Source organism: Bombyx mori, chromosome 27, assembly GCF_030269925.1.
Source record: "Bombyx mori chromosome 27, ASM3026992v2".
Classification (NCBI taxonomy): Eukaryota; Metazoa; Arthropoda; class Insecta; order Lepidoptera; family Bombycidae; genus Bombyx; species Bombyx mori.
Genome location: NC_085133.1, coordinates 4,373,105 through 4,386,413, shown reverse-complemented (window position 1 = coordinate 4,386,413; position 13,309 = coordinate 4,373,105). Strand labels below are relative to the sequence as shown.

The 13,309-nt window shown below is 34.9% G+C and overlaps 1 protein-coding gene across 7 annotated transcripts in view; it reads left to right on the top strand.

Annotated features, from left to right (window-relative positions):
- LOC101743574 (latrophilin Cirl) overlaps nt 1-13,309 on the top strand; it is a 395,071-nt gene that overhangs the window by 359,380 nt on the left and 22,382 nt on the right. For all 7 annotated transcript variants that reach the window (XM_038020811.2, XM_038020812.2, XM_038020810.2 and 4 more), the window contains 3 exons: nt 8,418-8,607; nt 11,928-12,034; nt 12,633-12,841. In XM_038020811.2, coding sequence (XP_037876739.1) covers nt 8,418-8,607; nt 11,928-12,034; nt 12,633-12,841 — 506 coding nt within the window. The remainder of the gene's footprint in view (nt 1-8,417; nt 8,608-11,927; nt 12,035-12,632; nt 12,842-13,309) is intronic.

Below are 13,309 nucleotides of genomic sequence, written 5' to 3'. Positions count from 1 at the left end.
AAATAGTGTTGTAAACTATTGAGATAATAAGTAATATTTTTTGCATAGTGTAGCTCGTTGTAGCAGAATGCCGTTACATTTTAATACAGCACTATCAGAAGGACGAAATTTTAAAGTGACTCATTATTTATTAACCAAACTAAAACGCTTCTGGGTACGTCCGTACACAACCGAATTATTTATGACTCGTAACTAGGACAAGCGATTTTAATTCTTGCCATGTGGATATAGAGTTTATTACGGGCGCAAAACGGTAGTCTTGTTAAATACGAGAAAGGTACCGGGGCAATTACGTCGGTTCAAAAAGGAATTGTACGTACTGCATACATATGTATGTAATTATAGCAGCGTGTGAGGGCACAGTAGGAATTACGAAGTCGAAATGATATTTTCTTGTCGCAGCTGTCGCTTTTAATGTTTAATGGGACCTATGTTTCCAAGTGCCCAGAAATGGGACCGCCAGCCGCATTTCTTAATAATATAAGGGTACTTTAGCGAGCTTAGGGGTTTCATCGATACGAAATACAATATTTGAACAAGTGACAGTTTTGTTTTGTGAATTATTAAGTTATGTTGATTAAAATATTCTCATTATCGTAACATTGAATTACTCTTTAGCTTTATGCACAATAGATATAAGAGCTGATTTAATGTTAGAGGCATTATCTACTAATCAATCACGATTGACGTCTAGTGGGTAGTTTGTTATTAATGATATGAAATTAAAAACATTTCATTAAATTTCATCCCAGTTGATTAATGTCTCAAATTAATCATCTTCATTTAATTTCATTTCATTTCACTCCATATTATCATTTTTCATAAAGATAAGATTAAAAACTAATATAAGACTTGATCTAAAGGTCTTAGTTTACAGGGTATAAAATTCCTTAAAAAGAAATTTTTTTGAGTAATAGCGATTGCGATTGATTGAACAGGCGATTGATTGCGACTTGATTTTATATGGTTTTTAGGGGTATATATTCAACCGTCATTTTACTGTCTATAAACTTTTGTTGCGTTAAAAGCTATTCAGACTATAAATAATTTTATTCGTTTACCACAGTCTATAAAACTATTACATTAAAATCTGGGCTGGTCTTAAAATTCTGTCGATGATTCTCTTGCCTCTGCCGCTCTTGCAACATTTAAGAAGTCCATGTAAATTGTTTTTCCGCCCCCCGTAACGAGTTTACATGGTGGACGTCTAATATAAATCATTTTTATTATCCACCCCGGTCTGCTATTAGGGAGGTGACCAGCGTTTTCATTCACGATACACTAGAGGTGTTATTTCGTTGCGATTTAAAATAGTTTTTGATCGTGTCGACCTTAATCTGGTATCGACATTAAGTGCAATTTCGCGTGCTCGATGCAATAGTGTTAGCAACATTAGATTTTATCGATACAGCCTAGGAACGTGGAAAAACTCACGGACGGACTTAAGAATATTTTTTTATGTGTTCATTAGTTCGTCGGCGCATAGCAAATTATTCAAAAATGTTTTGCAAGAAAAAATATATTTGAATTTTATTAGTAGGTTGATTGCAATTGTTTCATTAACGAATCTAATACATTATTATCAGTTAGCATTTTGAGTTCATAGAGCAACTAGCTGTAGAATCCATTTGCGTTCAATTTATAATTCAGTAAGAACGAAACACGTTGCATTCGCCCAGTAGGTATAAAGAATCGCTTAAGTGGCACCTCGTCTTTCAACAGTTGATCTATACTGATATTATAAAGAGGAAAGATTTGTTGGTTTGTTTGTATTGAATAGGCTCCGAAACTACAGAACCGATTTGAAAAATTCTTTCACTGTTTGGAAGCTACACTATTTCCGAGTGACATAGGCTATAATCTTTTTTGAAAAAAATTAGGGATCCTTATTAAAACACCAATAATGTAACCCAAGGTGTAAAAAAATTACCTATAATATTCTTTACATGGCGTGCCCTGCGAAAACTATTGATGATAGAATAAAATAATGTACTACGACTTTGTAGAACACATTATTATTTACAAAACGTGTTGCGACAGCATATGTCTACCTATTATAGTTATGCCGAAAGCGTTATTTTTATTTAAAAAATCCAAAAAAATTCAAATATCGTTGAAAATTTTGTTAAAGACCCGAGCGGAGCCGGAGCGGGACGCTAGTAGTTTATAAATCTCTTTTATATGTTATGTGTTCCCAGTATCCATAACACAGGAGAAAATTCAATGGTGAGGAAATATGATTTGGAAAGTATTTCATTTAAATAATAATGTAATGAAAACAAATAAGTGGAATAATTTACAGAAAATTTTCAGTCATTGATTTTCCTAAAATCATATTTTTTATTAGTACAAATAAACATGCTATTTGTTGTAGTAGCATTGTAATAATCCCTTTTTGATCATAATGATAGGGATAGAACATTCCAAATTTAACATATCGATTATTAAACGATCAAAAGCGAATTGTATTCAATTAAAATCGAATGCTATAATTACATTGCTTGTGCCCTGTAATTATAAGGACATTTCGTTTGACGGTAACTGGAAAACTGTTTTCACAATCAGTTTACGAACGTTTCTTCTAATTTTGTAAGTCGTTTAACTGTTATAGACCGGTTTTATTATTATTCGTTATAAAAATACGAGATTTTATCGGATATCGATTTTTATCGATTTTATTTTTTTGTGGTGCGGCGACCACACACACGCGTTGTGCAGTATCGAGTTTTGTTTTATAGCAAATAAAGTTTTATTAATATTAATATGCTGTAGTCTAATTTGAATTTGTTAGTTAAACCGCGTTAAACACGAAACCCTGGAAGCGAAGGTGGATGCAAAAGATTTTTTGGCAATTGCACTTCGATCAACAATACTACTAGATTACGGATCACGAACAAAAATAAGACGCTCAAGTGGCCACGTTTGCAGGCACGAGAACATCTTCATTTCTTAGAAAAAAGTTTAATAATGTCAACTACTTCAGTTTATTATAAACCTTAATGCTGAAACATAAAGTTTCATTACCATTGCAAAATATATTTATTAAGGTCCTTTCGTCACAGAAAGGATATTATGAAATAAATTTAAAATGTTGTTTGAAATTAAAAGGTTATCAGTACAAAAATAGTTATTCTAAAATGATACTTAACCTCTAAGTTATAGGGTTAAAAACATTTTGTTTACGATTTCGTGCTTATTGTATTGTTGAACTAGATGTAGTTCTTGGTATTACATTTCAATGCTCAGAACACAGTAAGTATTGAAAGACGTAGAGTTTCAGAATATATTTGTTTTGTTTTGTATGGTGGCAAATATTTTTGACCGATTCAAAAAAGTAGTACATAGATAGTATTTTAGGTTGCCGCTATTGCAACAAATAGGTAATAAAAAATAAAATTTAATAAAGTAAAAAAATATGAAAGGAATCAAGAAACATGTTTTCGCGTATTCTTTATACAGAAGCAATTTAAATAGTAATGTAGGTTAAATTAATTACCTTTAAACAGATTCAGCTTGTTATAAAGCTGTCTTTTAGAACTTATTTTTATATGAGCGGTTTCTTTTTTACAAATATAATGTAATCTTACATCAATGAATTTTTCTACAATCAATTTAATTAGACTTATTGTATGGTTGTGTTCGTTTCCCCCAGAAAACAAATCCTTTTCAATATATGCATTTAAAACATTTACACGAGATGTTGTCAATTTCTTTTTTAAGTACCCTTTTCTTGGAGTGTCACAAACAGGTATTAAATCAGATAATGATGCATTAGGAGACTTAAAACCAACGGCATCAGCCCGAGGCACGTTACGTATTTCCGTAGTATCTTTAAAACTTAAAGTTGCTGAAGATGTGGCCTGTAAAGAAACATACGCAGCTTGTTAAAAACATTTAAAAAATATATCTATTTATGAAATAATTTATCTACATCTACATTAATATTATAAAGAGAAAATATTTGTTTATATGTTTGTTTGTTGGAATTGAATAGGCTCCGAAACTACTTGGACCGATTTAAAAATAATTTTACCATTAGATTTAAAAAATCTTACCTGATTTGATAAAGCTTTCGTCAATTCCGAAGTTGTAGCTGATTGTACTAGTATTAGTTCGTGAATCTAAAAAAAAGTAATAATCAACTAACTATTTTATCAAAACGTTATCTTACAACAACAATTTTAATATTTAATGATAGTTACCTGCAATTTTGGAACCGCTGTTTTTAGTAATCTACGCCTTTGCATATTTCCAGTTATGTCGAATTTGTCAAAATGAATCGAACATATTCTAGAATTTTTAAAAGGGCTGTATATTTCTTCTCCTCTTTCTTTCGCGACAATAGACACCCATTCAGCACAGCGAAATGAGTCACTAGGAAATCTACAAACAAAAATAACATTATAAAATAACAACACTACTCCATTAATTCCCTGTTCTAGAATAGGTGACGCTTGATACAATAGTTGGTGCGTTGTGGCAAACATTGGCCAAACAATTACAATTTCAGTTAATTAAATTATATTTACTATATAACACTGTTTAATATTTTATGAAAAAACTTAATGATATAAACTTACCGAAAAAAAGATATTCCTTCCAAAACCTGGGTGTTACGGTGGTTATTTACACAGTTTTTGAACGCGCACTGCGGCATTTTGACGTCTTAACGTTGGCTATGATTGGACCATACTAATTTGAAATAAGACCACAAATTTATTTGTGGTCTTATTTTTCGGGCCGTTTTTGAAGCGCTAATCGGTAATCTAGTAGTATTGTTGATCGAAGCAATTGCATCTAAAAAAGTTTTTCTCTTACCTATGATAGTGACCTCGAGGAGTTATACTAGATTCACCGCACGAGCTGGTGAGCTCACGGGGCTCTAACCTAGGACGTTACTAACATTAGCCCTAGCAAGAGCATTGCTTCGCAGAATCTACCACCGGATCGGGAACGCGATCCACTGAGAAGATCCGGCGAGAAACTTAGTGGGCTTGTATTTACAAACAGGTCCATCCGTACAAATATACGGTCAACAAAATTTAATTTTAGATCGACCTGTATCTACCGCTACTAAAATTATTTTCTTGATTACCAAATAAAATAGTCGACTTCCTTAGGTCGCTATTATATAAATAAATATAACTAAATAACTGGCAAAGCACGCACGGTCATCCGGCCTCAAATTAGGAATCTATGTGTTATGGGTACGAGAAACCGACATACATACTTTTATTATATATGTACGTTTAAATATGTACATATATAGATAATAAACATCCAGACAAAAAGTAAACAAATTTGTTCATCAGGCTAATGTTGGCCCGATGTGGGAATCGAACCCACGACCCTCGGCGCAATAGTTAGGAGCGTTAACTATTACTCCACTAAGTCAGTCATAGTGTGTTTTTACAGTTTTTAAATTGTTAATTGTTGTTGTTTTTAATTTTAATCAAACCCGCAAAATTATAATTTGCGTAATTACTGGTGGTAGAACCTCTTGTGAGTCCAGGTACCTCTTGTGAGTACAGATAGGTACCTCTTGTGAGTACAGGTAGGTACCACCACCCCGCCTATTTCTGCCGTTAAGCAGTATGCGTTTCGGTTTGAAGGGTGAGGTAGCCGTTGTAACTATACTGAGATCTTAGAACTTATAACTCAAGGTGGGTGGCGCATTTACGTTGTAGATATCTATGGACTTCAGTAACCACTTAACACCAGGTGGGCTGAGTGCTCGGCCACCCGTCTATGCAATAAAAAAAAATTGCATTATATTTGGATAAATGCGCTCGTTATGTCAATAAAACATTGCTATATAATTAAACTGAGAATAAACAGCGTTGATAATTATACAAAGTCTCTCAACGATTCTATTGGAAAGTTGTAGATTCGGATAACGCACACAGAGCCACGTGGTAAACCTCGCACGTTGGCCGTGTAACCCTTTTTAAAGATATGAAATTACATTTCCCGTGCTTGAATTGGAAATACTCTGGGGAAATACTCCGGGGATAGATCCCGCAGCAAAAGGACGGTGCACCCTCAAGGGCGAGGGATGTTCGTACAAAGATAAACATTGATACTTTAAGTCGGTTGATTTGTAGGAATACGCTGCCTTGTGAATATTATCTTGATCTTTGCATTCAATTTGGTATTATGAAATGGAAGATGAATGTAATGTTTTAATGTGTAAGATTTGACATCGTCGACTTAAGGATGCGACTGTGTCGGTGTTCGAATTCCGCAGGCAGGACTAATTACTGTAGTGAAAATACGTACTTAAGGTATTTTTACGAATGACTTCTACATGACAATATCGTGTAATGAATATCAAATAGCATAAGAGTGCGCAAAACCATAGCAGCGTTCAAAAAATCGGTTAAAGAGCACTATTTATCCTCACCATATTAAATAAAAGTATATATATTTGTATCATCATCATCATCATCATCATCATCATCAACAGCCTACAGTTGTCCACTACTGGACATAGGCCTCTCCCAATCCACACCACTGAGCCCGGTCTGCGGCTCTCCTCATCCACTTCTTGCCGGCCATCTTATATTTGTATAATGTATTGTAATATAAAGTATGTGTGTGTGTATTTGTATGTATATATATTTTTTGTTTCTTGTAATATGTATATATTATTATATGTAATGTTTACTGTATGCAGTAGGTTTGTGTTCCTAATTCTTCTTTCCTTCTGCGGGCCTACTGGAAGGGATTTTAACATGAAATAAGTAGTGCCCTTGTACTCTGTATCCTTATTGTCGTGTTTCTTCTAACAGCTGTGTGTGCAAAATATATTAAATAAATAAATAAATGAAACCCGCCAAAATTCAAATTAGCGTAATTAATGCAGTAATGCGTTTCGGTTTGACGGTTGGGGTAGCCGTTGTTGCCGTTCGCTTAGAACTCAAGTGGCAAAGGTGGTGGAATTTAAGTTGTTGATGTCTATGGACTCCGGCAACCACTTAACACCAGGTGGGCTGTGAATTCGTCTATCTATCTAAGCATTAAAAAATAATTGAAATGTACGCCACTGTAAAATTAGCTATAAAAATATATTTTTTAACCGAATTAAGTATAGATAGGTGTCCGTCCGCTGATGGAAATTAGATTAAAATCACCGACGCTTTAAGATTTAAATTTATTTTAGTTAATCATTTATTTTTCTTGTTATACAGTTGATATTTTAGAAAAAAATACGGTCTCCAATTTTATTTCGATTCATTAACACAAGTGCTTATCAATAGGTACTGAATGGTACTTAACTATTTTGTCTTTGTCGTCGTTGCTAATTAATATATTATGCTCTATATATGAGCCGCACGGATTGTTATCACCATCCAGCCTTTTCAGCCGCAAAGCCATCAGACGTTCCAATTTAAAAACTTCGAATTCATGTCTTAAGATGGCGGTATTTTCACTGTGATCCGTAAGTTTGAAGTTTGTAAACTAATAAAAAAAACGTCAATAAATACTCATCAGAATAATAATAATTCAATTATTATTTGAAACATAGCGTAAGACGACAGCAATAAGACAGAGAGATCCAATTAAACGTGCCACATTTATTTATCCTCAAACGCGAGACAAAACAAAAACTGTTGACTCAACATTTCATAATCAATTTCTGTATTCATCTACAACGCTTGTGGCGTTGGAAATGAGTTTTCCGGGCATATCGCTCGCTGACTGGACGGGGAGAAATTTAGAAACCAAGGGAAACTGCAATGGACCCTAAAGCAAGATTTATCATCGGGCTTCTGATGAGAATCGAGAATCTGAGCTCAGGGCTGTCAAACGTAATATGAATTAAAATTCTGAATGGTTCTTTCGCTCACAAATTTACTTGAACATTTCTAGGACATAATGAAATATTTATTATTTAAAGCATTATTTCAAATATTACAAATGTTTTTTATCTAAACGCCATTATCCTTACCAATTCGAGATGATAGAAAAAAAAATTTCGCCGCAACCCTACGTCCGAAGGTGCACATTCTAAGGATGTATAATAAATCGCGAGCAAATTAATGGCAACACTGACAGATCGTTTACGCGTTTTCGCCTCGTCATACCGCGAAAGGAACGGTGCGTCTGTACATAATGTGATAAAGCAAATATGGCGAGTTAGGAAGTGTTATTCTTTTTAATTTGATATTCTAGTATATGATACTTTAATAAATTCTTAAATCAAATTTGTTAATATTTGAATTGGAGTTCGACTCGCCCGGGTAGGTAGGTACGATCCGGCCTAATCCTGCTGCGAATTTCTGGTGTGGAAAACCTTTAGATAAATTTTGAGATCATGTGGTTGGTCTTTGCATGAGCTCAGGTAATCATATATTCCTCACTGATTTTAAATAGGGTTGAGCAGCAAAAGAAACTAAAATTTGATTTCTTTTCAGAGCCACGATATGAGACAGCGTACGCCTGTGAAGGGAAGACCCTTAAGATAGGCTGCGGCGAGGGATCCGTGATTCATCTAATAAGGGCGAACTACGGTCGTTTCTCGATAACGATATGCAATGACCACGGGAACACCGACTGGAGCGTAAATTGCATGTCCACGAGGAGTTTGAGGGTTTTGCATAGCAAGTAAGTTTGTTTTAATTTATTTACCAATTATATTACTAAATCTAACAATACATTTAACACTATGCATATTTTTTTGTGCGCCATTTTCGTAATCAAACGACAAATACGGATTCTGATCTAGTTTGTTTCGCAATGATTTTAGTTAATGAATTATAGCAGCACTAGAGATAGGGAATATTGGTTTATTAAAGTATTATTAAAGTATTCCATTAACCATAGTGGTTTTAGCAAAACATGTTAAGTGTTTTTAAGATATGGGATAAAAAAACAAAACAAAAATAAAAAAAAGTGTGTGTGTCCGCTCCGACGCACGACTGGAGTTTACTGGATATAAAAAATTAAACGAAACAATACGAGAAATAGTTCTATATTACGACAACACGATACACTACAGATTATTAACAAATTAACGAGACACAAAACAAACGACTAACAAATTTATGAAAATACAATAATGAGAGAAACGCGCGATCAGTACGAGGCTTTGTGGCGGACTGCCGGCGCATGTACTAGCATGTCACACGAAATGCGCATAACGCATTTCGTGTGACATGCTAGTACGATTTTGGTCCCCATAATTTTCATACCCCGGGCCTATATATGTAAATCGATTCTAAAGGAGTAAACTCCAATAAACTCCAAAAAGGTTTTTTTTTTGCTTAGATGGGTGGACGAGCTCGCAGCCCACCTGGTGTTAAGTGATTACTGGAGCCCATAGACATCTGCGACGTAAATGCGCCACCCACCTTGAGATATAAGTTCTAATGTCTCAAGTATAGTTACAACGGCTGCCCCACCCTTCAAACCGAAACGAATTACTGCTTCACGGCCGAAATAGGCAGGGTGGTGGTATCTACCCGTGCGAACTCACAAGAGGTCCTACCACCAGTAAAAGGTTAGTAAAGGTAAAAGTTAAGAGGCGACCGATAGAGGAACAATTCTGATCTAATTTTTTTATTCATCATTAAGATGGGCAAAAGGTCGTAGGAAATAGCAACCACTTCGCCTTTTGAACTTCCCACCACATAAATACTACACATGCATACGTCATTTAAAAAAATATATCATAGACATTCCTTTTCCAAAATTTCATCTGTGTGCCCAATAACTAAATCATCTAATAAGAACGCGATTTCTAACAAACAATTACTTGTTCTAATGCCACGTAGTAGTTTCCTAAAAGTAATTGGCAACATTTCGTGGTTTCCGTTCGTTCGTATTACAATATTCTGCATTCGAATTCCGTGTTCGAATCCATTGAGTTTGTTTAACGTCGCATTTGTATTCATAGAAATACTGTTCATGATTTAAGGTTCAGCTTGTGCCGGTTAATGGAACATTTCTTGCAGTATTTAATCATTGTTATAAAGAAAAAGTACATGGATGTAATGATTAATTTAATGATCATATGGAATTAAACTTTTTTTTTTATATGCTTAGATGGGTGGACGAGCTCACAGCCCACCTGGTGTTAAGTGGTTACTGCAGCCCATAGACATCTACAGCGTAAATGCGCCTCCCTCCCACCTTGAGATATAAGTTCTAAGGTCTCAAGTTAGTTATAAGCCCGCTGAGTTTGTTTCGCCGGTTCTTCTCAGGACTGTGGCTTTTTTTGGAACCGGTGGTAGAGTTAACATTGTTATTTATATTTTGACATTCAACAAGTGTGTTATACTGACATCTAAGTTGAAATAAATTATTTTGAATTTGAATTTGAGTTACAACAACCCTTCAAACCGAAACGCATTACTGCTTCACGGCTGAAATTGGCAGGGTGATGGTACCTACCCGTGTGGACTTACAAGAGGTCCTACTACCAGTAACTTTTCATCCAATTCGCTAGAATTCGTTATAAGTATATAAATCATACTGTAAGTTGCAACTTGGCTTTCTGAAATATTATAAAATAGTAAATCCTACTAGCTTGAACTCGAAGCGTATATTTTAATAAGGAGAAGAGTTTATTTATATCTGATGGCTCTACAGTTGATCTTAAATTTCAAAGACTCTTCCATTAAAAAGCGGTTTAGTTCTCTTTAGTTTTATTCATTTTCTAATTTACAACATTTTGCATATTTTACGAAAAGACTTACAAAACAAACACTTAGGACCTTAACGTAAGCGAATGTTTGTAAACAATTTCTAATCGTCACACTATCATCGTTCGGGATGTGTCGAAAATTGTCGAAAATTAAATAACCCGGAGTTTATCGAGTTAGAACTGCGAGATTGCCAATAAACTGCGCGGACCCTCGCGCTATGCAAATTACCTTCCAAATTGATACTAGAACGACACGTTATTTTAAAAAGTCATGTTTTGATCGTACTACGGTGTATTTGGATGTTAAACAAACAGTACTTGATTCGTAATCGACTGATTGTTGACATTGAGCAAAAATTCGTAAGATGAAAAGTTATATTGCTCCTTTGTTTGGATGTTTATTAGCTATAGACATATGTTTTATTTTATTTTTATTGCTTAGATGGGTGGACGAGCTCACTGCCCACCTGGTGTTAAGTGGTTACTGGAGCCCATAGACATCTACAACGTAAATGCGCCACCCATCTTGAGATATAAGTTCTAAAGTTTCAGTATAGTTACAACGGCTGCCCCACCCTTCAAACCGAAACGCATTACTGCTTCGCGGCAGAAATAGGCAGGGCGGTGGTACCCAAACGCGCGGACACACAAGAGGTCCTACCACTAGTAATAAATTATATATGTATATATGTATGTATATATTCTAATTTGGGGCCAGATGACTGTGCATGTCTTATACCTGTTTATAATATATTTTAGATAAAATATTAAATTGTGACGTTAAGGAATTAAGTAGGTACACGATGATCTTATTTATCATTCTCAAATATAATATGTTTGACCAATCTAATTGTTTTGTATGTAAATCTCAAGTTGAATTTAAAGTGGATGTCAATTGGCTGATTGTCTTTTTTGATAAGTTATATCTAATTTTGATGGAGTAGGTCTCAGATTGGCAAGATCTATATCTCCAAACATTCAGCTGACGTAGCAGAACCAAAACCTTTTATTAGATACGAATGTTCTAAAGCAAAAGCTTAAAGAGAAAACAAAGGTCTTTAACAGCTGACTCCACAGATTTATTGATGAAAATTGATTAAGTGGCTTATTGGATTACAGGGTTTCGTATGTGCAAGATTATTTTTATTTAACTTTTTTCGATGCTTGGAAGTTTATTTTAGTTTAGTGTAGTCTTATTTAAGTACTAAACGCATATTCCGAATGGCGGTTTAATTTGTGCATCATATCTAAACAAATCTATGTTTTTATTTATTTACAGATGCAGCATGCACCAGAATTGCAGTATATCGGCCAACACGAATATATTTGGTGATCCGTGTCCTAATACGTTGAAGTATTTAGAAGCGCATTATCAATGTGTGCCGGGTAAATAAACAAGCTGTATATATTTTATTTCAATACATGCGCAGACGAACTCAGTGTCATCCACCTTGGGCTAAATAAAACCTATAGAGATCACAACGTAAATGTCGCCTGGGGACCAGACTTCGAAGTCTCAAATGTATATAACGTTGTTGGGGAAAGTTAAAGGGAAGATCTTCCTTCCATTGTTCGTCCATGCCCGAAAGCTAACTGTATGTATGGAAGCTAATTCGTAATGCTGTCAGCGCGATTCAGTTTTTTTTTTAAGATTATAATCTATTTTTGATTGCTATTGCTTCATAGCTATCTCAAACCTCAAACTCGAATGTATAACTGCTATATTGCAGGTATAGGTAGGGTCAAAATAGCTACTGGTGCAGCTCACAACAGAGACTTCTACTGGTCATGGAACTCTATCAGAAATTTTACTAAAACAGCTATCAACAATTTTAGACAATATTATCAATATCATTTCAACGCTTACGACTTATGGCTTATGTTACAATATAATGCCCACTCCTCCTGAATCCATTATTACACAATAATACAAAACTACTATAATTTATGAATCAATTCCATAATGATGCGTTTTATATTCCAGCTTCAACAACAAGCACGACCAACAGACCGTCTCCTCCCTGGCTAATCACGTCTCCTCAAACGGTGTGGAGGTCCACCATCGCTCCGCTACCGAAGAACCCAGTCCAAACGCAGAATGAGAGGAAGAAACCAACTGTGATCACACCGCCCACATTCAGGCCTCACATTACTTTACCTCCAGAAGTAAAGTTGGGCGACATTGGGACCAAGGTTTGTAGACGTTTGTTTTAATATGAAGAATCCAAAAGAAATTGACAATAATATCCGTGAGTAAATCAACTACATATTTAGATTTGGCCATAGCGTTTTCACGTTTTACCTTGTTCCTCAGCATGATTTCGCCATATTGGTGTTCTATGTTGGCCGTGAGTTGATTAGTTTAATACAAATAAAGACATTTGAACCAACTCCATTATTCTTCGACTGAAACAACTCCCAACGCTTTTTTTAATATGCCCCACGTGATAATAAAATAAGACCTATCACAATATCAAGTCAAAAGCTACCGAAAGCTACTTAGCGTTCAAAATAACTGTTTCCCAGTTCATTAACGAATTACTAGTTTACTCTAATCAGAATGTAATACTGACAAGACCTGATGCTTAGAGCTTATTCAATGCTCCATACGTTACAAAAGCTATATTACACATGCTGATACTACACAGTGTAGTGTTATTG